At 34.3% G+C, this 27026-nt stretch overlaps 1 protein-coding gene across 9 annotated transcripts in view; it reads right to left on the minus strand.

The window, feature by feature from the left end:
- Positions 1 to 27026, minus strand: part of dcbld1 (discoidin, CUB and LCCL domain containing 1) — an 83209-nt gene that overhangs the window by 50098 nt on the left and 6085 nt on the right. For all 9 annotated transcript variants that reach the window (XR_012395681.1, XR_012395680.1, XR_012395679.1 and 6 more), the window contains exons 2-5: positions 21946 to 22164; positions 13794 to 13937; positions 11301 to 11352; positions 8742 to 8814 (exon numbers count right to left, since the gene is read on the minus strand). Coding sequence is in view for 2 of the 9 variants with exons in the window: in XM_017352525.4 (XP_017208014.1) it covers positions 8742 to 8814; positions 11301 to 11352; positions 13794 to 13937; positions 21946 to 22164 (488 nt within the window). In the remaining 7 variants the exon portion in view is untranslated. The remainder of the gene's footprint in view (positions 1 to 8741; positions 8815 to 11300; positions 11353 to 13793; positions 13938 to 21945; positions 22165 to 27026) is intronic.

Genomic DNA, 27026 nt, shown 5'->3' on the forward strand with positions numbered 1-27026 from the left:
AGCTCACCAAAAACAAACTTTTTGGGGGAGTTTGTATTGGTCCCAAACTAATTTGAGCTGCCATTGGTCCTACACAAACTGTGGATATGTCCTGGCGTTCTTATGCTTTTATAACACCAGATACGACATGCGTGAATAAATCATGCTATTCATGCTCAAATAGACGCGTAAACATTTTGAGTTACTCACTTCATTTGAGCGTCAAATTCGCTTCATTTTTGCATCGAATTCGATTCATTCACATGTCACATTCACTTCATAATAGACACAGATTCGTGTCATGAGCAGGGCTTCTGTCTGCCAGGTGACTTTACCTTCATTGCTAAATGGCTAACATGGACTTTAACGAATGTCCACTGAGTTTCAGATTTTCCAACTCGATTGATCATAGTGTTAAGTGCATCAAACACTTAACTCACGCCGCTTTATTCGCACCAATCTAGTCATTCGCGTCGATCGAGTCATTTGCTCACAGAGTCATTCGGGCCAATCGAGTCATTCACGCCAATCGAGTCATTCGGGCCAAACGAGCCATTTGGGCCAATCGAGTCATTTGCTCCAATCGAGTCATTCGGGTCAATCGAGTCATTCAAGCCACTTTGGCCAATCGAGTCATTCGGGCCAATCGAGTCATTCAAACCAATCGAGTCATTCAAGCCAATCGAGTCATTTGGGCCAATCGAGTCATTCAAGCCACTTTGGCCAATCGAGTCATTGTGGCCAATCGAGTCATTCAAGCCATTTTGGCCAATCGAGTCATTCGCGCCAATTGAGTCATTCGGGCCAATCGAGTTATTCAAGATACTTTGGCCAATCGAGTCATTTGGGCCAATCGAGTCATTTGGGCTAATTGAGTCATTCGGGCCAATCGAGTCATTCAGGCCAATCATGCCACAGGATGTGAATTTTATTGACTTAACATGTAAATCGCCTCATCTGCTTCAGGTGTGAACGCAGCATTAGACATGTTTTGTATCCACAAACTTCAGAATAATTTTCCAGCATAAAAACACCAAGATAGCAACATAAATACCTTAGAGGGTCGAGTAGCAGATGTATCCACACATGTACTATCACTCGCAGAATGACTCTGACACCAGTTAAAAAGCACAACTGCAGCACGCTACATCTGATAAAGTTATAAAAATTCTTACATTCAGTGTCTGTCCACGGCAAATACAAAGCAATGTGAAATGCCACGGTGGTGCTTCTCGTGGCATGAGTTTTTTTCCCGCTAGTGAAACATTCAGTTTGTCAATTCAGATTTTTCTCTTACAAAGTCCACCATGTAAATAGCAAATGTGCCATGGCGAAATGCAACTGACACTTAAAGGGAATGGGAGATGACACTCTGATTGATTTAATGCATGACATGCTCAAAACACAACCATGACTCATTAAGAGAATGAGCACAACCTTGTTAGACCATGCACCGCAGCGCAAAGCTTTTTTTTTTCATCCTTAAAATAGCAAAAGTGGATTTGGGCATGCCCTTAATGCTTAATGCTTTTGCGCCATGTGCATTCGACTTTACACCCAGATCATTAAAATAGAGCCATCAGTATTTTCAAAACTCTTTTTTTTTTGCCCTCAAACAAAGAACAAAAAAAAGAACTTTGCTTGAGCTATGCCGGAGCCTTTATCTTTAAAAATAGCTGTAACACTGGAAAAAGACCAATGGATACAATCTTTCTGTAAAAGTGTAAAAATATATATCTGAAAAAATATAGAATAATTCTTGTGCATCATTTGTGCAGGAACTTTCTTTTGTCTACATTTTTGTGATCAATTTGCCCGTTTTAATAATGCAAACAGCATCAAAAAAATTCTTTCACTGGGAATAAAAACACCAAAGATGAAGCAATATTTGTTTTAATTCTTGTGTTTTGCTGTAAAAAACACTCAAAGACAGTGTCAAATTGTCTCTTTTTTCCATTGATCTCCAGAACCATTGGACTGGGATTGGTTTAGGTGGGCCAAAGAAACTTGGCAAGCACTACTATGCAGACTTTTATACTTAGATGCTTGTTTGCATATTAACTGACTGGTATTGCTGTCATTCGTATGTAACTTCTTTATGCAAATCTGTAGTCCTCGATCTTAACCGTCCTTAGAAACCCTTTTGCATAATGACAAATTGAATGAGAGAGAGAGAGAGAGAGCAGAGATGTTTAAGTCAAATCTGCTCAATGCAGGACAGGTCACAGCATGAAGCCAGAACACTTACAGGAACCACTCAAACATCACAACACAACATCACTCAAACACACAACAAACACACACAGCTTCATTTTTAAAATTTGGGGTTGATACGATTTACTATTTTTTTTAAGTCTCAAATAATACAAAATGATTTGCCACACAAACGAATTATGATTTATTTCACATCTAGCAATTTTTTTCTCATATTTATTTTGTGTTGTCACTTGTCACTTTATGTGTACTGGAAGCTTCTGTAGCCAAAACAAATTCCTTGTGTGTGTGAAGCAAACTTGGCATTAAACTGATTCTGATAGCTATTTTTTTTCATATTTACCTAAAAAATATGACTTGCTTTACTGAAGAAAACAAATGAAGTTTGCAATGAAATTATGTGTAATCAAATTAATTGACACAGGAAAAAGTATTGAACACATGAAGAAAGGGAGGTGTAGAAAGCAGCTGAAATCTCTCAGGTGTTATTCAGCAACCCTCTGCCCTTCCTCATTGTGAATGAACATTAGCTGCTTTAGCCTAACATCTACATTATCAAGATGATGAAGATGAAACCAGAGTGCACAATTCAGCAAAACATTGATTCAAAACACAGCCAAGGATACTCTCAAATGCTTTCAGAGAAAGTAAATCAAGCTGTAGGATGGCCCAGCCAATCACCTGACTTGAATTCAAAATAAAGATCCTATTTGATAGAGGAGACCCACAGAACCATCAAGATTTTTGCACTCTGTTAAAGTCTGTGAAACACTCACACCTGAGCAATTCATGTGACTTTATTCTCTATATGAGAGCCATCTTTAAGCTGCCGTCACTCAGTTCCCCCCAATGTACTTGCATTATGAAGTGTGACTAAATGTACAGAAAATTAGGCCACTTTTTAATTAATTAAATTTATTGCATCCTGACTTAAGAACATAATTAAATTCAGAAAGGAAATACAGAAACCTTGATTTTAAACAGTAGTATATTCTCTTACAATAACCGACAGCCGAATGTTATCACAGCAGTGCAGCTTTGCCTTTCTCTAACAGTCATTTTGAAACATACATATTATATTTAACCTCAAATAAGCTACCAAATAAGTCAGTTTCATATACTTGCATGAAGAGGAAGCGGTGCTATCTGTGCAAACAAATACGATTCACTTGATTTATTCACTCCTTTAAGCATTGATTAACCTGTAACTGAGATTAAAGCGGGAAATTTATTGAATAAAAGCAGAATGGTTGTGGTGGGCAGATACACACCCTCATCGAGGCGGCATTATCTATCACTGCTCCACCCGCCTCTCCACAAAAGCCAAATGTGAAGTAATCAATGGCTCCAGCTTTTTCTAAAGCCCTCCGCGCTCGCATATCAAAGCTGGCGGCGGCAGGGTGGAAATGCGCGCCATTGTGGGTTAAGACCCTGTTGTGTGAGTGTTTAGCTTGGGGCCTTGTGTCTGTTGTCTTTCTTGAAATCCTGTGATCCGTGATGGGGGTTTGGAGAACTTGAGGCAGAACGATCGCTTAAGTCTCTGGAAATGTACTATTAGGAAAAGTGCAATACAGAGAGATAGTCGTGCTCTGATATGCCTCTGAATGAAATTTTACAGGCTTTTGTGTTTTTTATGTGTTTCGGGAATTCACTTTGTTATTTTTAGTATTTTTAAGCGCTGGGCAAAGCTTTAAAAAGCTAGTTGCTGGCACCCATTGACTTTAATAACGCGAAGTAAGTCAATGGGCACCAACATTCTTCAAAAAATCTTATTTTTTGTTGAACGGAACACAGAATCTCAAAGTTTAAAACAACATTAGGTGATACATTTTTTTAAGATTAACTATTCCCTTAATACATCATGTATTTTTAAATAAAATAAAATAAATAAATGAAAATCAAATTAAAAATAAAATACAAATAAAAGAAAAAATAATAAAATAAATAAAAATAATATAAATAGAATAAAATAAATAAAATAAAATTTTTTATAAAATATAAAATAAAATATATAATAAAACAAAAAATCAAATTAAAAATAAACTAAATACAAATAAAATAAAAATAATATAAATAAATTAAATTAAACAAATTAAAAAATATTATAAATTAAATAAATTAAAATAAATGTAATAAAATTAAATTAAATATAAAATAAAACTAAATATAATAAAAAAAATAAAAAATAGAAATAAAAGAAAAGAAAAAACAAAATATAAAATAAAACAAAACAAAATAAAATAAATTTAATTAAATGAAATAAAAATAAAATAAATAAAAGAAAATAAAAAGAAAACAAAATATAAAATAAAACAAAACAAAATTCAATAAATTTAATTAAATGAAAAATAAATAAATAAAATAAAATGTAACTAAATCAATACAAATAAAAAAATTAATAAAATATAAAGTAAAATAAAATGAATAACCTCTTATAGAATAGACAGTAATCTACTGGAAAGAGGGAACATTGACTCCTTAAATTTATCTTTTTATTATTTTCTATCTAATTTATTAATTTATCTGTATAATACTTTTAATTTAGTTGTATTTAATTTTTAGGGGGATAGTGGAAAAAAAAGGAAAATTAAGACTGTAATTTCTCTTATTCTATATACAACTATGTATGGTCTTGTTAAATACCAATAAAAAAGTGACAGATTTTCTTACTTGAACCATTAAAATTATCTTTGAAAAGATAATAAAATAAAAGTGAATTTAATTTGCAAAACAGAAAATAGAAGCTTTTTTTTTTTTAACCAATGTTTCACACTTTCAGACCACCGACACTATTTCCTTTCACTAAATCAGTAAGCTTTACTCTACTTTTGGATTTTAAACGGATCGTTTGACAAAAAAAAGAAAATTTACTCATTTCTTACTGTCAAGTGTTTTTATTCTGTTGAACACAAAAGAGATATTTAAAAAAAGCTGAAAGCCTGTAGCCATTGACTTCCATAGAAGAAAAAACAAAAAGTCAATAGTTACAGGTTTCCAACATTTCTCAAAATATCTCTTTTGTGTTTAACAGAAGAAGGAAACTCAAACAGGTTCCTAACAAGCAAAAAGAGAGTAAATGATGACAGAATTTTAATTTATGGGGTGAACCATATCCCTTTAAGAGGTTAGACTACACACATGCATACTGTAAAACATCTGATTCAAATGAAAAGATCTTTTCAAGCACCCTCACAAAATCAAATCAATGATACACACAAAGCTCGGCCAGCTTAACTTTCACAAACAGGAAGAGATTTCACCACAATGCTTAACTTCTTGAATTATAGCTCAAAGCCCGAGCACATGATTCTTTCCAGATCAAACTATCCATCGGCCAATCCCTGGAGAAAGCCAAAGCGGCGACCCAGAGGTTTGCACAATTACATAAACTCTTTTCGTTCAGAGTTCACTGCCCACTAAGTGACCAGCGAGAACAATGGAGCCGTACAAATGATCTGTCACCGCGTATCCTCAGGCTGTCCACACACAAACCCTGTCAAAACAAATGGCTGACGGACAATGGGACGAGACATTAGTGCATTCCACCCCCGACTGATGTCCCACGAAACATTCCCCATGGAAAAAAAAACAACAACAGAGGCTCGTCCACCTGTGGGAAAACCTTCTTAAAGGGATAGTTCACCCCCAAAAAATAAAAATTCTGTCATCATTATTTCACTGCTGAGGCAGATTTATACTTCTGCGTCGAGTAATTGCCATGACCCACGGTGCCTGTCATGTGCGTACTTGCTGTTTGTGTTCTCTGCAATAACACTTCAGAAACGCTAGCTGTCATGTGGGTTTTTATGTTCCTCTGTGTCGAGTTTCTTAGCGGGTGTTCTGTTTTTTCTGAGCGCTACGTTAATGTACAAGCAGCTAAAACTTGCTCATTCAGAGGCGGGAACCGGTGGACGTGCAACAACTTTAATCATAAGGTAAACACAAAACAAAACTTTCCATCTGGAGCTTCTTCACGAGACTCGACACTTGTAAACACTTGCTCCATCAGGCTCTCAGCACCGCCCACATGTGTCACCACTACCAAGTCGACCAATCACAGAGCATGCTCTACGTATTGTTACATTTTTGAGAGGTGCGCATCAGAATCGGCATCGACATTAGCCACAGCAAGGGCTATGCTACCGAGCTAAGGCTGCACCGGACCATACGAGTGCGCTTGACGCAGAAATAGAAATCAGCCAAGAGTTTAAGTGTCTGTTGCACTCAAAAGAAAAGATTTTCAAAAATGTTGGAAACCTGAAACCATTGACTTCTATAGTATTTGTTTCTCCTACTATGGAGGTCAATGGTTACAGGTTTCCAACATTTTTCAAAATTGTGTATAACAGAAGAAAGCCATGAATGTTTGGAACAAGTAAAGGGTGAGCAAATGATAAAATTTTCATTTTCCAACTATTTTGGGACAGTTCCCCAAAAAATTTACTCTTCTACCATCATTTACTTTCTTTAGATTTGAGTTGTTTTGTTCTGTTAAACAGATATAATTCCATTGTTGTTGTTTTTTTAATGAAATACATATTCAATACATTTTTATTATAATAATAAAAGCTTTTTATTTTATTACAGTCAATGATTAGAAGGCCGAGGCAGTGGCGCAGTAGGTAGTGTTGTCGACTCACAGCAAGAAGGTCGCTGGTTGGAGCCTCTGCTCAGTTGGCTTTTCTGTGGGGAGTTTGCATGTTCTCCCTGCGTTCGCGTGGGTTTCCTCCGGGTGCTCTGGTTTCCCCCACAGTCCAAAGACATGCCATACAGGGGAATTGGGTAGGCTAAATTGTCCGTAGTGTATGAGTGTGAGGGTGTGTGTGTGTGTGTGTGTGTGTGTGTGTGTGTGTGTGTGTGTGTGTGTGGATGTTTCCCAGAGATGGGTTGCTGCAGGAAGGGCATCGCTTCGTTCAAACGTGCTGAATAAGTTGGCGGTTCATTCCGCTGTGGTGACCCAGCAATAATAAAGGGACTAAGCCGACAAGAAAATGAATGAATGAATGATTTGAAACAACATTAATTTTGATGCATTACATTTGAGAAGTGTCACATAATAAGCCAGCACTCACACACATATTTTTTTCAATATATACATATAGGAAACTCCCAATATCAAGATCAATACATGCGTACAATTTTCATTTCTATTAATTTAGACCACAGTGCATAATATATGCAGAACAGGCCATTTATTTGCAACCTTTAAAAAAACGAATTGTTAATATTAAAGTTAACATTTTGAAGCCTTGCCCAAAAAAAAAAAAAAAAAAGAAAAAGTCTATATACAGTTGAAATCAGAATTATTTATCCTCCTTTAAACACTATTTGTCGAACCGGATGCAAATTCTTTTTGTGAAGGATGAAAGTTTCGGAGGCAGTGTGTAAATGTGATTGACACAATGTAAGGTTGAAGTTATTTAAATTTCAGACAAATACCCAATGAATTCAAGGATGCACAAGGGCTCAAAATAATAACAAAATTCAAACAAACAAAAATGTCCATAAAGGCTGCTTATCATATACAGTTGAAGTCAAAATTATTCGCCCTCCTAGGATTTTTTTTCTTTTTCAAATATTTCCCAATGAATGTTTAACAGAGCAAGGAATTTTTCACGGTATCTACTATAATATTTTTTCTTCAGTAGAAAGTCTTATTTGTTTTATTTCGACTAGAATAAAAGCAGCTTTTAATTGTTTAAACACATTTTAAGGTCAATATTATTAGCCCCCTATATTTTTTTTCAATTGTCTACAAAACAAACCATCGTTATACAATAATTTGCCTAATTACCCTAGCTTCGCACTTTAAGCTGAATACTAGTTCAAGTTCATTTATTTATGAAACATATTAAAAAGTCACAAGACTGACCAAATTGCTGTATATAAGTTAAAGTAAAATAAAAAAGACAGAATATAAAACCATAAAAATAAGCCATGGGAATCAACTGGAAAATTAAGCAGTACAAAAAACTATTAAAATAATATTAAAAAGCCAAGCTAAATAGGTACGTTTTAGGAGTGATTTAAAAATAGATAGTGATGGAGCCATTCTAATCTCAAGGGGAAAAGTGTTCCACCACCGAGAAAGCTCTGCCCTGAATACTAGCATCCTGGAAAATATCTAGTACAATATTATGCACTGTCAACATGTCAAAGATAAAAGAAATCAGTTATTAGAAATGAGTTATTAAAACAAAATATTTTTTTAATCAGAAATTGAGGAAAAATGTACAGGGGGGCTAATAATTCAGCAGGGCTAATAATTCTGAATTCAAGAGTATGATGTTTGCATTAACAGCCAAAATGACTAGAAGCACTAAAAAAAGAAAAGCACAAAGATGTCCATAAAGCAGCACAAAAGAAGCTGTTTTTTTCTGCTGGCTGACGCTTTGCATGTGAAACCTGTTGGGGAAGCTCCCCGCTGAGCATCTGCTTGGATGCATGTTGAAGCTGTAAATAACCCTGCAAGCTTGGCTAACGTTTTCCTGCAGAATGAGCCGCTGCTTGTCTGACACACCTGAAGAAAACAATGAGCCGCTACTCACATGTCTGTAGCCCAGGGAAATGTCCCCAGACACTTCTCCCGCCAGCGCTGCGCACCCGGCCGGACAGTACTTCCTACACGGGCCAGAAACAAAGACAAATATCGGCTTACAACACATGTTAATTATAGCTGGCGGCTCTGGGGAGATAAAGCAGCGGATGGTGCGTTGATAATAGATGAGTGAGAAACTAAAATTATAAGGAGTGATGAGATACAGTCTGGAAAGATGACTATTACCTTGGGTTAGGTTGTTTATTATGTAATGTCTTGTGGGTTAGATTGAATTCAGTTGAGTAGTTTGTGGAGAGTTTAGCGTGATGTATGTGGAATATTCACTATATATTAAACATGCTTTTGAGATGATGTAAATGCATGTAATTTTTTGAGTGTGTCATTTGACTGGTTTTATAATTCTCTCTTGATTCATGCATGAATTGTGATTGAATTGTCATTTGAGCCTGAATTATTTTTAATAAGACTTTATATTATACTACTATTATATTAATATTTTATTATATGATAACAATATTACATACATTTTTAAATTAAATTACATTTAAATATTTTAAATAACATGAATATTAGCAGTACTAATAGAAATTATAGCAAAGCTATATCATTATTATTTTAATATTATAAATCAATTATTATTATGTATATTATTATGAACTGTTATACATTTAAAACACTTATTACTATTAATGTTTAGATTATTATTAAATAATAGTATTATTTGTTATTATTTTTGACTAAGTATCAATATCATCATCATATGATTTCAGTACACATTATTGTGCAACTTTTTAAAGACAATAAAATTGTATTGTTTCCACTGAGTGGTAAGGTACGGTATGTTTTTATGGCCGTTTCCACTGTCAAAAGGTACCAAAAAGCAAACCGTACGGTACCACTTTTTGGGTATCGTTTTCAAAGGGTACCTAGCACAACAAAAGGGAACCAAAAGGTGGAGCAAGACGAGCAGCTGAACACTATTGGTTTACAGAGATACGTCACTCGCTCGTGCAACAAGTCCGGAAAATGAAAACAAAGGAAGGGGCATTTTTAAATACACAGCTGAGACAATACATCGTAATAATATATACATATAAAAACAAGCTATGGTCGACCCAAGCACAAACAAACCTTGTCGTTGTCTTGATGAACAGCCAAAAAACCAAAAAGAATAAAATCTCCCATGTCCTGTTTTTGTTTTACGAGGCCGTCTAAAAGTGTGGGAGGTTTCATTTTCTCCATAGAACTCGTAATCGCGTCTATGTTTGAAGTTACGAACTTTTTGAGCTGATGATAATATCGTGCGCATGATTATTTAAGTGCTTCTGACATCCAATTCCTTCAGAAATGGACAAACGCAAGAGGGAAGTGCAAAAAACAAAACAAAAGAACATATGATTCTCTTAGCTGCCTTAAAATGAACAAACTGCCATGTTTAACTATTATAATCGCCTTTTGGACTATTACGAACTTGGAATGATGGAATTACTTTCTAACAGAGGTTACATGTGCTGGTGAAGATTAAAGATACAGATGAGAGGTTTGCTCTGACATGTTGCATGTTGTTTTTGAACCCAAATAAGGACTAAATGTATGCTGCGTGTAGTTCTTCTGTAATTGATAACGTATCAGAGATGGTAAGGGGCTGTATGCATTCATATATGTTACATTTATTTATTTATTTTATACAATTGCAGACGTTACAGTAGGCTATTTCGCCCTATCATTGATAAGCAACTATAATCAAATGATGTTCATAGAAAAGTTGGTAATGAACATTTATACACTAGTCTTTATGTGTATAAAGCATCTGTTTTGTGATAAGTGCTACTCATAAGATATGTGACTGACCTGTACAGCTTTACTTTGACATTTTCTCAAGCGAGAATGACACCGACTGAAACTTTTCAATTCCATTTCGTACCATTGGTAACCTTATGGCGGTGGAAAAGCATGCCTGATAAAAGTTACACATACCGACCATTACTCTACCATCCTGTACCACTCAGTGGAAACGGGCCATTATTGTTATTATTATTTCAATCTCAATGTAAACATTGTACATTCATGCATATTTTAATATTAAAATTTGCTTTGAAAAATATTTGTTCTGCTCAAAGCTACAGAAATAGAACTATTATGAACTTATTAATCTAATTTTAATATTATAATATATTATATGAATCATCATTAATTTAAAACTATTTTTATGATTAATATTTATTATTATTATTATTATTTTTGTCAATTAAGTATCAGCATCATCATTATATGATTTAATTACATATTACAGTGCAATATTTTAAAGACAATAAAATAATAATAATATTGTAAAAAACAAATGCATGCATATTTTAATATTAACATCTATTAGGAAAATTACAAAAAATACAATGAAACAGTAATAAAAAACATTTATTATTATAAATAAGTTGCTTTATTCAGAATATAAATTATACAATAGATTATAAATAACATACAATAACATTACCTTATTTATTTAGCTAGAGTAAACTTATAATTTCCTTTCTTTCTTTTATATCCTCACCTGTATTTTGCTGTTGTAAAATGACTGCCTCTGTCCAAGCATGTCAGCAGTTCTGAGGAGGAAAGCAGAGGAGGACACACACAATGAGGGTAAATATGGAGCAGATGAGAAGTGTCTCCACAAAGGAAACAGGCCTCGACTCAACAACAACAATAAGAACAACAGGACATGAGCATCACAACAGGATGACAGAACCACTTCCTGCATTTCCATGTCTGAGCTGGAAATGTATACACACTTAAACATAAACCCCAACTCACACTAACATGAGAAGGTCACACAATGACCATAGAGTGTCAAGCACTTAAAAACCTTATTATTTACAGACCAATGTGTATATGCACCTGGCAGAAAAATCTATAGATAGAACGCACAATATAAGGAATGATAATTAGATTAATTCAGATTAATAGAAGATCAACAGAATAAAAATACACAACAGAATAATGTTTAGAATGAGCGATAGAACAAGAGTTAATGCTAGATGCAACAACTGATAAACATTAGTAAAAGAGATGACAGATGTGTTGTGTGTTAATGAGACCCAAAACAGATAATTAAAAAAAAATAATAATAAGGGTTAAAATAAACGGCATGCACAACAAAAGGCAGACAGACTAAAGAACAACAGTGAGTGACATTAAATGTCAAAATGAATGACAGATCAAGAGCAAATGAATGATGCATAGGAATGATAAGTTAACAGAAACAATATATAGGCACACAAGTGGTACAGAACACACCAAACAAATGATATATAGACAGAACATAACAGAAAAAAAAATGTCAGAAAATAAAATGACAGAATGAATAACAGATGAATAACAGACAGGATGAAATTACCAGCAACAGAAACAGAGAGCGAAGGAACAAAATGACAAACATTACGAATGACAAATTAGCAGAAAAAACAAATGACAGACAAAACTAATGATAGACAGAGAGAAAGACAGAACAAACTACAGACAGAAATAATGACAAGACAAAAAAAAAGAGACAGACCAAAAACAAATAGACAGAACAAATGGCAAAAACACAACAAAGAACAGACAAAACAAATAGCAAAAACAAAACAAACGACAGACAAAACAAATAGCAAAGACAGAACAAATGACAAAGACAGAACAAACGACAGACAAAACAAACAGAAAAAACAAAAGTCAAAGAAAGAAACACGCATCAAAGACAGAACAAACAACAGACAAAACAAATGGCAAAGAACCGACAACCGACAAAACAAATGGCAAAGGCAGAACAAATGATAGACAAAACAAATTTCAGACAGAACAAAAGCAAATGGCAAGAACAGAACAAACGACAAAGACAGAACAAATGACAGACAAAACAAATGGCAAAGACAGACCAAAGAACAGACAAAACAAATGGCAAAGGCAGAACAAACAACAAACAGACAAAATAAATGACAGGCAGAACAAACAAAACAAAGGCCAGACAGACAAAAACAAATGACAGACAACAAACAAAACAAATGTCAGAAAAAAGAGATAGAAAAAACAAAGAATAACAAACAAACAACAGACACAATAAACGACACAAAAAAGCGGACAATACAAAGGACATATAGACAGAACATTAACCGAACAATCAGCGAACAAACAAAACATCCAACAGACAGAACAAATTACATATATAGAAGAAAAGATAAGCAACAGACAGAATGAATGACAGATCTTCCAGAGTATGACAAAGAAAGCATATAGCACAAAAGAAAATGAGAACGAACAAGACAGAACAAACGACACACAGGCAGACAAAACAAAAGACAGGCAGAAAAATTAAACACAAAAACAACAGACGACAAGCAAAACAAATGAGACAACAAACAAAACAAATGCTAGACAAAACAAACAGATAGAACAAACAAACAAAAAACAAACGAATGTCAAACAAATGACAGAAACAAATAACAGACAAAACAATCAGACAATACAAAGGAGAGATAGACAGAACAATAACAGAACAAACAAAACAAACAACAGACATATAGAGAAGAAAGAAGCAACAATAAATGACAGACCTTCAAGAGTATGGAAAAGAAAGCAGACAGCACAAATGACAGACAGAACGAAGAGAATGAACTAAATAAAGATAGAAGATCACAGATAGACCTTGACATTCCTCTTTTTTTTGCATTTCATTGGAGAATGAAAGTCATCCAGCTTTAGAACAACATAAGGGTGAATAAAACCCAACAGCCTTTTCATTTCTACATCAATTATATTTTTATCAATTGCTCTGTTGAGTTCAAACATGTCGTTTAAAGAAACATCCCAAAAGGATCCAAAAGCATCTCAAGAACGAAAAGGGAACAAGCCACAGAGCAGAGGTTTACATGAGGGTCAACCAAGAGACAAGAAGGGGCTGATAATTCAGGAGGGCTAATAATTCCGACTTCAACTGTATGTAATGTACAAATGTATGTACAACGTAATGTTAAGGTGATACACACTTAAACTTTTACAGTATGGATACCTTTGTGGTTTTCTGTGGAGTAGGAAAGCAGGAATCCTCTTCCAGTGATGTGTTGGCTGCTGCGAAAGCGAATGGTCAGCTCATTGGAGTCTGTGTGAAGCTGTGAGGGCTTGGGCATTGGATCACCACAGTACTCCCAGTACACTAGGAGAAATGAAAGCAAGTGAAGGACAATTAATAAAAGATTAATCAGAATCATATTGAGGTATTATTAGGGTATTACAGTAGCAGTGAATAAATGAAACGATCCAAGAATAATAGCGCTTTTACAATGTAGATTGTATCAAAGCAGCTTAACACAGAAGTTCTAGAAAATTGAGAGTGCTTCAGTCCAGTTTTCGGAGTTAAAGTTCAGTTTAGTTCAGTTCAGTGTGGTTCAATTTTCACTGCTGAAAATCCAAACACTGAAGAGCAAATCCATCAATGCGCAGCTCCACAAGTCCCAAACCAAGCAAGTCAGCGGTGACAGTGACAAAGAAAAAAACTTCACCAATTGACAAGGGAAAAAACTCAAGAGAAACCAGGCTCAGTTGTGCACGAAAAATACAATGGAAGTCAACAATGAACATCAACTATAAAACTTGAATAAACTTGACATAAATTGTTGGCAAATGTTTGGTGAAGATCAATTTATTCGATTTATTTTCAGTTAATACTTAATGTATAATGTGTGTTGCAGTTTATATTTAAAAATGCATATAAATAACATATAACATATACAAATGGAACGCGTAGCATTAATCAGTACAGCCCCCCAATCATTCAAGTGGGTGCATTTGAAAGGCATGAGCATGTCACACCGCTTGTGTGCACAAGCGGCGCACCTCCATTGGAAATAAAAACTTGTACGAACTCTAGAAAAGCGATATGCAAACTGCTCCTAAAAGGCCGCCGTCATTTGCGATCTCCAGCAGTTGATCTTCTTGCACCGACATGCTGGATTCACCTGATTTGTTGACAATTGGGTTGCGGATTTATTCCTTATCAGTTTGTGGGTCCTTCACTGGGCCTTTTCCCCTTAGCAAAGAAACTTTCTAAAGACATTTGTTTCTTAATCATGTAAGCGAGAGAATACAGTCATTTTTCAAAATAAAAGATTTTTCAAAATAAAAGATCGTTTAAATTCAGATAATGAATAAAAATAAAATAATTAATGATTTCTTGTGCGGCCCGCACCAATTAAGTCATGGACCGTTGAGGACAACTGCACTAAAATAAAATTCTGGTCACCTAATGCCTTTGAAATAGAAAGATAATATATTTAAATTCAAAATAAAAGTTATTGCTATATATATATATATATATATATATATATATATATATACATATATATATATATATATAAATAAAATAAATTTATATATATATATATATATATATATATATATATATATATATATGAGCAATATTACACGAGTAGCAGTGCGATATGGCTGTATATCAGCTCTGGTGGGAGGCGTTGTCTTTTAAACTTTGGATCTGTAGTGTCTGCTTTTTGCTGGTTGTATGTGGGCGGAGTAATACACAAAAGGGTAAAGAGGCTGTAGGAGTTCTGATATTGCAGAATATCGTACTGAATATAGAAAAGTGTGTGTGTGTGTGTGTGTGTGTGTGTGTATATACACATATATAATTTTTTAAAGGTATTTTGAAAAATAAACTGCAAAGCAAATTATACATTAAATGAAAACGAATAACAAATTAAATTGCTTATTCATTCTACATTTGCCTGCAATTTGTCAACATATAAAGGAAATAAAAACAGTACATCAACAAAGCAGATCATTTGTTTTGTTTCATTTTGGGTTTTTTCAAATCATTTTGGGTTGAGAACCCAAAGCACAGTTCTCAGGTCATCTAAAGTCTGCAAAAACATCCATTTATAAATGAGTTTTGAAGGACTTTTCTGACACAGGTGGCAGGTGCTGACACTAAAGAATTACACGGTCAGCCTCAATAACGTGCTGATGAGCACTGATGAGAATCAAAACACTTGCATCTATAAACCATGATGGGCGTCCACAGCAAAGGCTCAACAAACCAAGAAGTGTGAATGACACAAGTGTCAAACTCTGCACCACCACAAAGCTTCAGTCATCCCGTCTCTCAACCGCAATTTAAAAATCACAGGGAGAGGAATTCCAGCCATTCGTCGGCAGGATGCTTTGATCAGTGGATGTGGCGGAGGCTCGACTCTGACACCATGACAGCGTTTGTGGTTAAAGGGCTGCCAGACGAGGACCCAGACTTAGTGTGGGAAGATTCATGTGCTGCAGGCTTTTCTGCAAATGCTGTTAGTATTGTACACTGATCATTACTGCATCAGTTGGAATTTAAAATATACACACACACCACTCTGTTTTACCAGAATAAGCTTTCAATGTTAATGATTTAATGGTACGCTTCTACCTTTATCAGATTTTCTTGTTGCGATTTGCTAAAGCTTTCACATTTCCAGGTTTCTCATTAGAAGTTGTCATATTTGGGTAAACTTGGAGCGCAGTGAATGGGAGACTACAAATTATTATTTTTTAAATCCCGTTTGCTGGAATAATAAAATAAAAACTCCACGATGGTGTTATCAAGACTTTCAAAGACAGGAAAGAAAATTCTATGAGACTGATGACCGTAGCCAGAAGAGAAAATAATGTCAAATTTATTGTCCTGCCCCATAGACGATGCATTAGAAATGCCTTGCATAAGGAGTTATTTGTTTTTTGTAATACGATGTAAAGATGATATAATATATCAAAAATGCATATAAATAAAAAATAAAGAGATTAAAAACTTTTAAGCATTTAAGATACTGATGACCGTTAAATGCTCGGGTCCATTGACCTCAGCTAAAAAAAATATTTGAATTAAGATGCAAAGATTATATAATACATACTTAAATGCATATAAATGTTCCATGTTTTTTTTTATCAAAAGATTAAAAACTTTCAAGCATTTAAGAAACTGATGATCATTAAATGCATCATAACAGTCTTGTAAACGTGTCCACTGACCTCATCTGCAAAAAAAATATTACTTTAAGAGGTACAATAACCCAAAAAAACTTGTGTATTGTTTTATTCTATATAAACATTAAGATTAAAAAAATGTTTGAAATTAATTAAAATAAGGATTATAAAGTACACTGTACAATAGATAACACTTTAAGTCTTTAGTAAACATTAATGCATTACATTCAATGGGAGCCATATTATAATTATAAGTTAACTTAATAATAAAATTATTTACTAAGAGTGCAACTTTTGCTTTAAATGCACTAAAAATGACCATCAGCTAAGATTAGTGAATGCTTTTTAGGTGTCATTACACTAACTTCTTCAGTTCAATTAATTAATAAAACTTAACTGTACAGAGTTAATGAACATTCATTCATTCATTCATTTTCCTTCCGCTTAGTCCCTTTATTCATTAGGGGTCAGCACAGTGGAAAGAACCACCAAGTAATCCAGCATATTATTCATTAGGGGTCAGCACAGTGGAAAGAACCACCAAGTAATCCAGCATATGTTTTACGCAGCAGATGGCCTTCCAGCTACAATGAAGTACTGGGAAGCACCCATACACTCTCACATTTACACTCATACACTACTGCTAATTTAGTTTATTTGATTCATTGATACCGCATCTTTGTACTGTGGGGGAAACCGGAGCATCCAGAAGACAACCAATGTAAACACAGGGAGAACATGCAAACTCCACACAGAAATGCCATCTGGCCAAGCCGGGACTTGAACCAGCGACCTTCTTGCTGTGAGGCAACAGTGCTAACCGCTGAGCCACCATGCTGCCCGAGTAAATGAACAATAGGCCTATAAATAGTCACATCATTTTCAATGTTGTAGGCCAGATTAAAATGTTTGAATGTTTGAAAATAAATTAAGTTTTCAAGCATTTAGTGCTGCGATGAACAACCACTGCAAATACAACAATCAGAATGTTGCTAAAAGAATCTCTAAGTTTAAATAATAAACACATGATTATTCAGGGTATTTCGAAGTGCCAATATCAATATTGTGCATGTTTATTATCACAATATACTGAACTATTGAATATCGGCACGTCTGTTTAATGGTGCACGCAGACTCAAAAAGAGCAGTCACTCTTTTCTGGCCAGGATGACCAAGAAAGCCCTCGGGTTTAGTGCTGAAAGGTGATAGCCTAACAAGACAGAAGAGTCCATTCACCTAAACCGCAATATCCTTTTCCCTTCCCATCTATCACTGACAAAGCAGTAGGTGCTGGGAACATTCATTCACACAGTGGTACAGGTGTAACCTAGGGTTATACTGCACTGAAAATAATGATTCATTGGATTTGCTGAATCTTTTAAAGGTAAGTGGTTGCAAACAAAGTTATATAAGCAGAATTAAAACAAAAATAAGTTGAACATCACTACATTTAACTTGTTTGTTTAATTTAAATTGTGTGCAACCATTTACCTTAAAACATTTTTGCAAATCCAATGAATCATTTTTTCAGTGAGGGATTCTGGAGATGAATTTCTCACTTTTAGGGTCTTTTTGACCAGACAGAATTGCTCACTTTGTTGATATTTCCATGCAGAACTTTGTTAAATAAAATCTGCAGATTTATCCAGAATGATTTTAAGAGAATAAGAGCTGAAAATTTAACACATGAAAATAAAACATAATAACTGTTAAACGTTTATTTAAGGTTTTGCTAATCCATTTTGAACCACTTGTTTGGTAAACAAAGCTTTGGTTAATCTCATACACTCAAAAAAGACATTTGTTGTTTGTTCAAACTACTTGTTTAAAATGAGCTGAAACAACACAAATATTGAGTTTTTTGGGGGGAACGCTTAATTGTTTCATGTTTAATCCACTTACATTTGTAAAAGTTAACTTAATTTCTTAATGGTGTCCCAACACAAATAGATTGTGGAACCCAGCATTTTTTACAGTGTATAATATACCTACAAAGTGAGAAAGTGTTGGTTTAAAAACTGCATTGTACAAAATAAATCAACTAAATATTTCATTATTATTATTATTATTATTATTATTAAACAATATTAATTAAATTATTATCAAAATTCAATAAATATATATGCATATTTACTAACAAGTAGATCAATAGATTGAATGATGGGCTCAAACATCTATGGAAAACTGCTAAGTTTTCTGCAGATTTCTCTGGATGCAGATTCTCTGTGGGCATACCAATGGCTAATGTTTTTTTTTTAAATGACTTAAATTGTTCAAAATGCACAATGTTTGACCATGCACCCAGAAACTTATCTAACTTTATAAAATTTTTGATTGTGTGGAAGTAACCACTTAGGCTTTTATTTAATCTCACCGCTGGAATTAGTTTTTGTTAATATGATTTTCAATTGTTTTGGTTTACTGATGGCTAGAAGACAGCATAATGTGTAATGTATAGAGCGTTAAAGACTTTTGAACTTAAAAGAGAGTTTAAGATGTAGGAATAAATCAAATAAAACTAAACTGGCAAAACAGAAATCTGAATTCATTTAAAAATCCTTTGCCTTCATTGAATTAAAGATGCATTCAGCCCATAACTCAACAAATAGTTCTATTTAAGCACAGTGTGCATTAATACATATCAATTGCCTCGAAACATTGAATGTTTTACCACATTTCTATGAATCAATTATTTTGAACCAATTCTAAACTGTAAAATGATGTTCACCTAATCTCATTGTGGAAAATATTTATTTAAATACATTTTGCATTTTTACCAGGTTGTGGTGATGACTACAGAAGAAAGCATCAAGCTCAATGTCCAGCGTTTAGTCCTTTATTGGGGAAAGAACCATTTATGGTCATTTCATTCATTGTCATAAAAGTTCAAAAGTTTTGTAATAACCCCCAATAACACTTCAGGGGGTTTCCAATGAGTACTTCAATGAGTGCCCTGCAAAAGGGGTAACATGTTTGAACTGTAAATGAGCGTATAATGTTGAACTGGATCAAACAAAAACTAAATTTGCAAATTCGTGAAATGAAATATTTATTTACAATTATTTTAAACAAACAGGCTAGATTTCCTTTCTGAAACATTCTGGTTCGATTACACTGGAATATAACCAATCCACATCTCCATGAGTTAAACCAATTTCAACACATTCTTGATTGTAAAGGATCAACCACTAATATATTAATCTAATGTCATTGTGGAAAATATTTTTAAATTCCATTCTTTATTTTTACCAAGGTGTGGTGATGTCTGCAGAAGAAAGCATGAAGCTCAATATTCAGAGTTCAGTGCTTAATTGAGTAAAGAGCCATATATGGTAACTTCCTTCATTGTCATAAAAGTTCAAAAGTTTTGTAATAACCTTCAGGGGTTTTCCAATAATTAATTTAATGATTGCCCTATAAAGAGTTAGCATTTTTTAACAGTAAACAAGTAGAAGCCACAGTCATGTTGCACTTCTCAGTCCATAGACTTCAAATGCGGCAGACTGAAAACTTAAGCTCATGCGACAAGTTTCACAATCCACTGCATTGGAAAGTTCAAGCTTGGTGCACACTGACATACGAAATCGCATCACATGACAGCCTGAGACCAATCAAAGATAAAAACATAACCTCTCTGTACAGAAATTAAATACGGGCCAATCGCTCAATTATTTTTAAATGTCTAATCATCTTGGTTAATCCCGCCCCTTTTCGCAGTGCTGTACAACAGAATTATGCATGCTTTAACTCTAGTGTGATCGTGACATTAAATGATGAATTAAATCAAACAAAAACAAACATTGGCAAATTTTAAAAAATTCTTTCCTTTTTTTTTTTTAAACAAACAGGCTAGATTTCCATTCTGAAACACTCTTGAGTCAATTTAACTGGAATATTACTAGGCCCACACGAAATCTGCCTGATTTCTGCTGATTTTTAACCCATCATTGAGTCTATTTATTTACTTGTATAAATGTGTGTAAATTTATTACATTTTCTAGTTAATTTCAGTTATATTATTGATCAATATGAAAATGTTCATTTGATTTATTTACTGTACAGTTTGTAAAGTCATATTTTCTGTCTTTTAGTAGAGATATTATATAAGACTTGCAAATAAGTGGATAGAATTGGATTTCCAGTGTAAACAATAAATCAAAGTTAATAAGGTATTATTTTTAAGTTCATATGTTAAGTTTTTTTTTTTTTTTTCTAGCAGAAATAGCAAAAAACTATTCTGAAGATGTTTTCAACAAGGTGAGCCTGGAACTTTGCAAACAAAGTTTGTGTCTTACTAATTTCTCTAGCTTGTGGGTTAAATTTTGGTGGTCAAGCGACCAATAAACCAATAAAAGATTTTTCCACATTAAAGATCATTCAGGCTCTTAATAGTAAATAAAACTAAAATAATTAAAGATTTTGCTTTTGCGGCTGGGTACCAATTGATGGACGGTCCATCACTGGCTTAATCTATATAAATATAAAGTGACTTACTTAGCTTGCACAAAGTAAAATATAAGAGTTATGATATTTTCAAAGACAATAAACATTGCACAACTCTAAACTGAAACGCATTTGTTTGCCAATTTACTGTAAATTTGTTTAAAATAGTAAGCTTGTTTAAAAAAGAAAGCTGATAGGTGACTAAATCCTTTCGGAAACAGGCAGGATTGTCCACATTTCACAAAAAACTCCTCCCATACATTGGCTTTTCTGGTTTCCTCTTGCTTTACAGTAAACTTACCAATGCATGACTGGTGGCGACTCATTAAAGCATTGCGATGAATTGTGCTTTACTCATGTTTACTAAGAGTAATGTGATCCAGAGGAGTTTTAACTGACTAAAAATGATTGCGCAAGAGATTACAAATAGACTTACAATTAGATTTGTAAATACTCGCTGTTTCCAACAGGATTCTGTTTCACTGATACAACCAACAGCATCAGGACTGAATCTATGCACTGAACCAAAGTTTGTTTATCCGAAGCAGCAAAACTTGAATGAATATTCATTTTGTCAAAAGACAAACCCCTTAAAACAAAAGAGGCAATGGCACAAGTTGCCTTGATAGCATCTGGTTTTAATCAACAGACTAACAATATAGTGAACACTGGGGAAGAAATTCAATGACTCAGAAAGCAACAACACATAAATGTTCATCACATGACAAAAGTGATTGAAAACTTACCATTTTCTGAACCATAGGATCCCTTCAAAACCTTTAAATAGTCCGACTCACAGTCCCTCTTCTTCATGTCCAGGTCTCCAAACTTGAGGATGATTGTGTGGCCGATGGGTACACGGATCCGCCATTCACACCAGGAATTGTTGGGATACGTTCCTGGGTAATTTTTGGAGGACAGAACACCACTCTCTTGTCCCAAAACATAATGACCACAGCCATCGTCTGTAAAAGAAATGAGGATTATTAGTAGGGGTGTAAAGCTATGGCACAATAAATCAGAAAAATAGCACAAAATATTAATGCACCCATGTGTTTTGTGGATTTAAATGATATGACTTGTGATATTGAGCTTTTTTTTTTTCCAGAAGCTAGCTTACTGTAGGGATAATTCCTCCAAAAATGTCGATTTCATCTTCATGTACTATGTTGCACAATGGCTGCGAAATCTCATTGTGAGCTGATGTACTTAAGTCTATAAAATAGTTTTACATTTGAACTCATAGTAGATCTTCAAATTAAAATATTATTGTTGTTGTTTTTACTATTGGATTGAGAAACAACAATACTACAGTTAAACGATTTTTTTACAACGTACAATATCAAGATAAAACTGTATTGTTAGTTCAGTATCGAGATACGTATCGAATCGCAACTTGTGTATCGCTACACCCCAAATTATTTGTAGCAATAAATAAAATTCATTGAAATTTAGGAGACTCAGTCAAGTGTCACACGTTATCATTTAATACTTTAATAATGCAAAGCCCTTTGTTTTAGAGAGAAACTTTGGATGCCTTGTCTTTTTTATTCCTGTTTATGTAAATCACTTTGAATTGCCACCGTGTATGAAATGTGCTATATAAATAAACTTGCCTTGCCTTGCCTTGCCTTTACAATTGTATTTGTTTTAGTTTCTTTCAAAACGGTGTGTTTCATTGCTAAAAAGCTCATAAGTTGGAATTTGTTTGAATGTTGATGCTGAATGTTATTTCGTTTGAATTTTATCAACAAATATTCAGCAAAGCTCCATGTTGTTTTTTCCCCAAACACATTCATATCATTTGTTGGTGCCATTTAGGGTTGTAACGGTATGAATTTTTCACGGTATGATAATCGTCTAAAACAATACCACGGTTTGACGGTTTCGCGGTATACGGTATGTTACAAATGTTACAAAATAATAGAACAGTGAAGCAAATTTGACTTTTTCCAAATAATATATTTTTAGTTACTATAAACAACACCACTTACAATGAACAAATAAAAATAAGAAAATAATAAATAATGTGTCAAAGTCCAAATAAAGTCCAAATAAACATGGTGCAAATCCTCAGTAAAAAATAGATATAAATATTTACTATACTATAAATAGTTACATAACGAAACTAGATTCAATATGGAACATCCTTAGGTTTTATGTGCCAGCATGGATATGGTTGTCTATCGATATGGATTTGGATATGGTTGTCTGCAATGCAAACAAACAGCTGCATCTTTATTTGCGTCTTTTGAAAACAGCAAGAGCAGCAGTTCGTCTTTGCTGTGTCACTGTTTTGTCATGTTTCTGTTCTGCTGTGCATGCAAAAGTATTTAGTATGAGAATTATTTCATGCAAAACTTTTTTTTTTGCGTTTTATTTAGCCGCGCATAAATGTATGCCTATCTCTCATTCCGTGTTGTTCAAAAAGCTTGGTCCACAAACAAAAGCGAAACCTATGCTTATTGGTTGTGATATAGCGAGTTTGAACCAATCTGGGCATGGAGGAAGGACAATGCATCAATGTATCATGTCTGATTTGTCCGGAGACACAGTGACGAGCGTTTCTTTGTGAAATCAGCGTTGTCAAATGTTGATGACGTAACCGCACTGATTCCGGAGCCTCTGAAAGTCCGCGAATGTTATGTGATACAGCACTAGAAAGCTGAGATTCTCTTCTTTATGCCAATCTTTGAATTGTATGAATCGGATCAGCGGATCAAAAGTTATTAAACATTTAAGAGCAATACTTATTTTAGCCGCAGGCGGCTGTCTCGGTCTTTAAGGGTTAAAACCGTTGATATGCAATTGTTCATGGTATGATAATCGTGCACGTTCAAATCGTGGTAAACCGTCATACCGGTATATTGTTACAACCCTAGTGCCATTTTATGCGTGTGCAAGTACGTAATGTCAAATTTTAACACTTATTATTACAGCGTTTCTGTACATTGTGAAACAATGTTACATAAGACTATTATTCTCAGCCCTTTCTCATTTGTTCCCCATATTTGCTTATGTAGGCCTAATTAAATTAATTTAAATTGAAATGGGACATTGGTTGACTAATGGTTGTAATTAACAACTACTGGTTGACCAAGCCTACGTCTACATGAATCTGGATAAATTTGAAAACGGCATTTTTGTCTAAGGGTGCTTTCACATCTAGATTTTTGTTTCGGAACCTGTCTCGTTTCACTGGTTAGCGCGGTTTGTTTGGCATATGTGAAACCTCCTTTCTCAAAAACAATTGGTCCGAGATCACCTGAAAGAGAAAGCATGCTGAAATATACAGAGAGCTGTTTATCCATTAGGAACATTTACTCAACTGCAGTCTTGGCTTTTTTGTTATCTCTCTCTATATCATAAAGCCTATAATGCATAATTCTAGCCAAGGCTATGTATGAGATAGTCTTACCTCTGATTTATATTTGATGACAATATCTGTGGGTGTCACCATTTAAAATTAAAGCACATCTTTTCGCTTATACGGTCTTATTGCTTGTCGTCATAAATAAAAACAAGCAAGCATGACAGCTGAGCGGGACTCTGAAAAATAAACCCTGAAACTCTGACCAATGTGAGCAGTTTACTCTGCACTTTACTTGTTTTAGTTTTTTTGGTCCGTTTAGAAACATTACGGTGTGAAAGCGAACCCCACCAAGAACAAAAATAAACATTGTAACAACTTTAATCCCCATTTTGGAACAAAACAATCGATCTAAAAGGTGTGAAAGGTCTGAGTATCTTTTGGTCATAGGATTTTCATGGAAATCCATTGGAAATCTATTAGAAATGGATATTGAATAATAAAAAATGAACCGTTTTTTTTTTTTCGATTTTAAATTCAAAAACGAATATTAAATAGAAAAAAATATTTTTAATGGTGAAAAATGAAAAAGCTAAATTCAAAAATCATTTGATTTTAATTTTTTTATTTTGAATAACAGAAAATAAAATCACCAGAAAACAAAAACGAATGAAGGCTTGTTTTTTATATTCCGAAACCAGACAAGCAAACTCATTCATGGTGCGCAATGCTGCCACATACAGACTACCCTACTGCAGGCTATTATTTTTTTCCACTTAATAGTCTTATAAAAGGTTTTTTCTTGTGATAACGGAATTTTATTGAGACATTTTTTCCTTATTAAGATGACATTTCACTTATATAAGGGCAGGTTATAGGCTATATATTTATTTACGTTGCTTTACTTACTGAAAGCACCCTAAAAAAGCTCCATGTAAACGTTATCATTTTCATTTTTTTCCGTCATTCAAAATAAAATGATGGAAAATGCTTTCATATACCCACCTGACATTTATTTAATTTCCAATATGAAAATAGGGTTTTTAAATGTCATCTCCTTAGGACTGTGTTACAAAAATGCTTTTATTTCCTAAAAAAGCTGTCTTAATGTGGACAATAGGCCAAAGCAGGGAGAAAACAAGGCATTTTAGAACAAAAATTTAGTAATGTGGACTAATAAAAGCTTTAGTCAGGGACAGCCCTAGTTTCCATGTAATGCAGCAGCAAATCAGCCTGTTAAAAGGTTTATTTGACATTGAAAAAAAGCACACACTATTTACAATTTGTTTGGTGTCAAAAGTGGCCACCTTAAATTTACAATTAATCCTAAAATTTTGATCAGTGTTTCTCAACCACGCTCCAGGAGGGCAATCAGCACTGCATGTTTTGTATATCTCCTTTCTCTGTTACACCCATTACAGGTCTTTCGGTCTCTGCCAATGAGCTGAAGATCTGAATCAGGGGAGTTTGGTTAAGAAGACATGGAAAATGAGCAGAGCTGGTGGTCCTCCAGGAACGGTTAAGAAACAACGACATTATATTGATCCCAGACCTGTTAAGCTATTTGTGTCATGCAAATAGTTATCCAACCTGTTATGTAACAGCATCAAGACTCCAAGCACACAAGAATGTCTGATTCTGTTGCAACAAACGTCTGAATGAGACCGACAAGCCAATGCACGCCAATCTAACATGAACCAAAGAATACTATATCAGCTAGCGGAGAGTTAAATTAACGCAATGTTTCAACATGTACATGCCCCTAAGACAAGTCAAAGCTCTGAAAGAAGCCTCTACTTAGACAAAAGTTTATGGTGTGTAATTAGAAGCAAAAGATGATACTGAACTCTTATTAGAGAGGAAACGCCACTATCATAGCACATGCTCGCTGATCAGCATGAAAGTTTGATTATTTCCACTGTTTGAAAACGTATATGAGAAGAGACATGTCCCATTATTGTGTTTGCATTAAATAAAATGTTACATTAACATCTATTTTAATGCTTTTTTGTGGAAAAAAAAGTTGACATATATGTGAATATATATATATATAGGTGAATTGGGTAAGCTAAATTCTCTGGAGTGTATATGTGTGAATAAGTGTGTGTGGATGTTTCCCAGTGATGGGTTGCAGCTGGAAGGGCATCCACTGCATGCATCCATTGGCGGTTTATTCCGCGGTGGCGACCCCAGATTAATAAAGGGACTAAGCTGAAAACAAAATTAATGAGTAAATTAGTTGTCATTTAAATAAATAAATACATAAATGATTGAAGCATGTATTAAACAAACTAACATTATACTAAAAAAGTTGACCCCCCTGATCGTCACACTGCACATACCATTAATGACAATTCTTCAATATATCATGCAGCCCTACATCCGACCCATATCAGTGTCAGAAACAAGCTTCCATCCATCAGTGACAAAGGTGGCGTCAGAAAGCGTCAGCTGCTGGACACAAGTCTTGTGGAAGATCCCAGGCTGAAGAGCTCCCACGCTGGGAGGGTTAGTGCA

The sequence above is a fragment of the Danio rerio genome, chromosome 20, assembly GCF_049306965.1.
Source record: "Danio rerio strain Tuebingen ecotype United States chromosome 20, GRCz12tu, whole genome shotgun sequence".
In the NCBI taxonomy this organism is placed as follows: domain Eukaryota; kingdom Metazoa; phylum Chordata; class Actinopteri; order Cypriniformes; family Danionidae; genus Danio; species Danio rerio.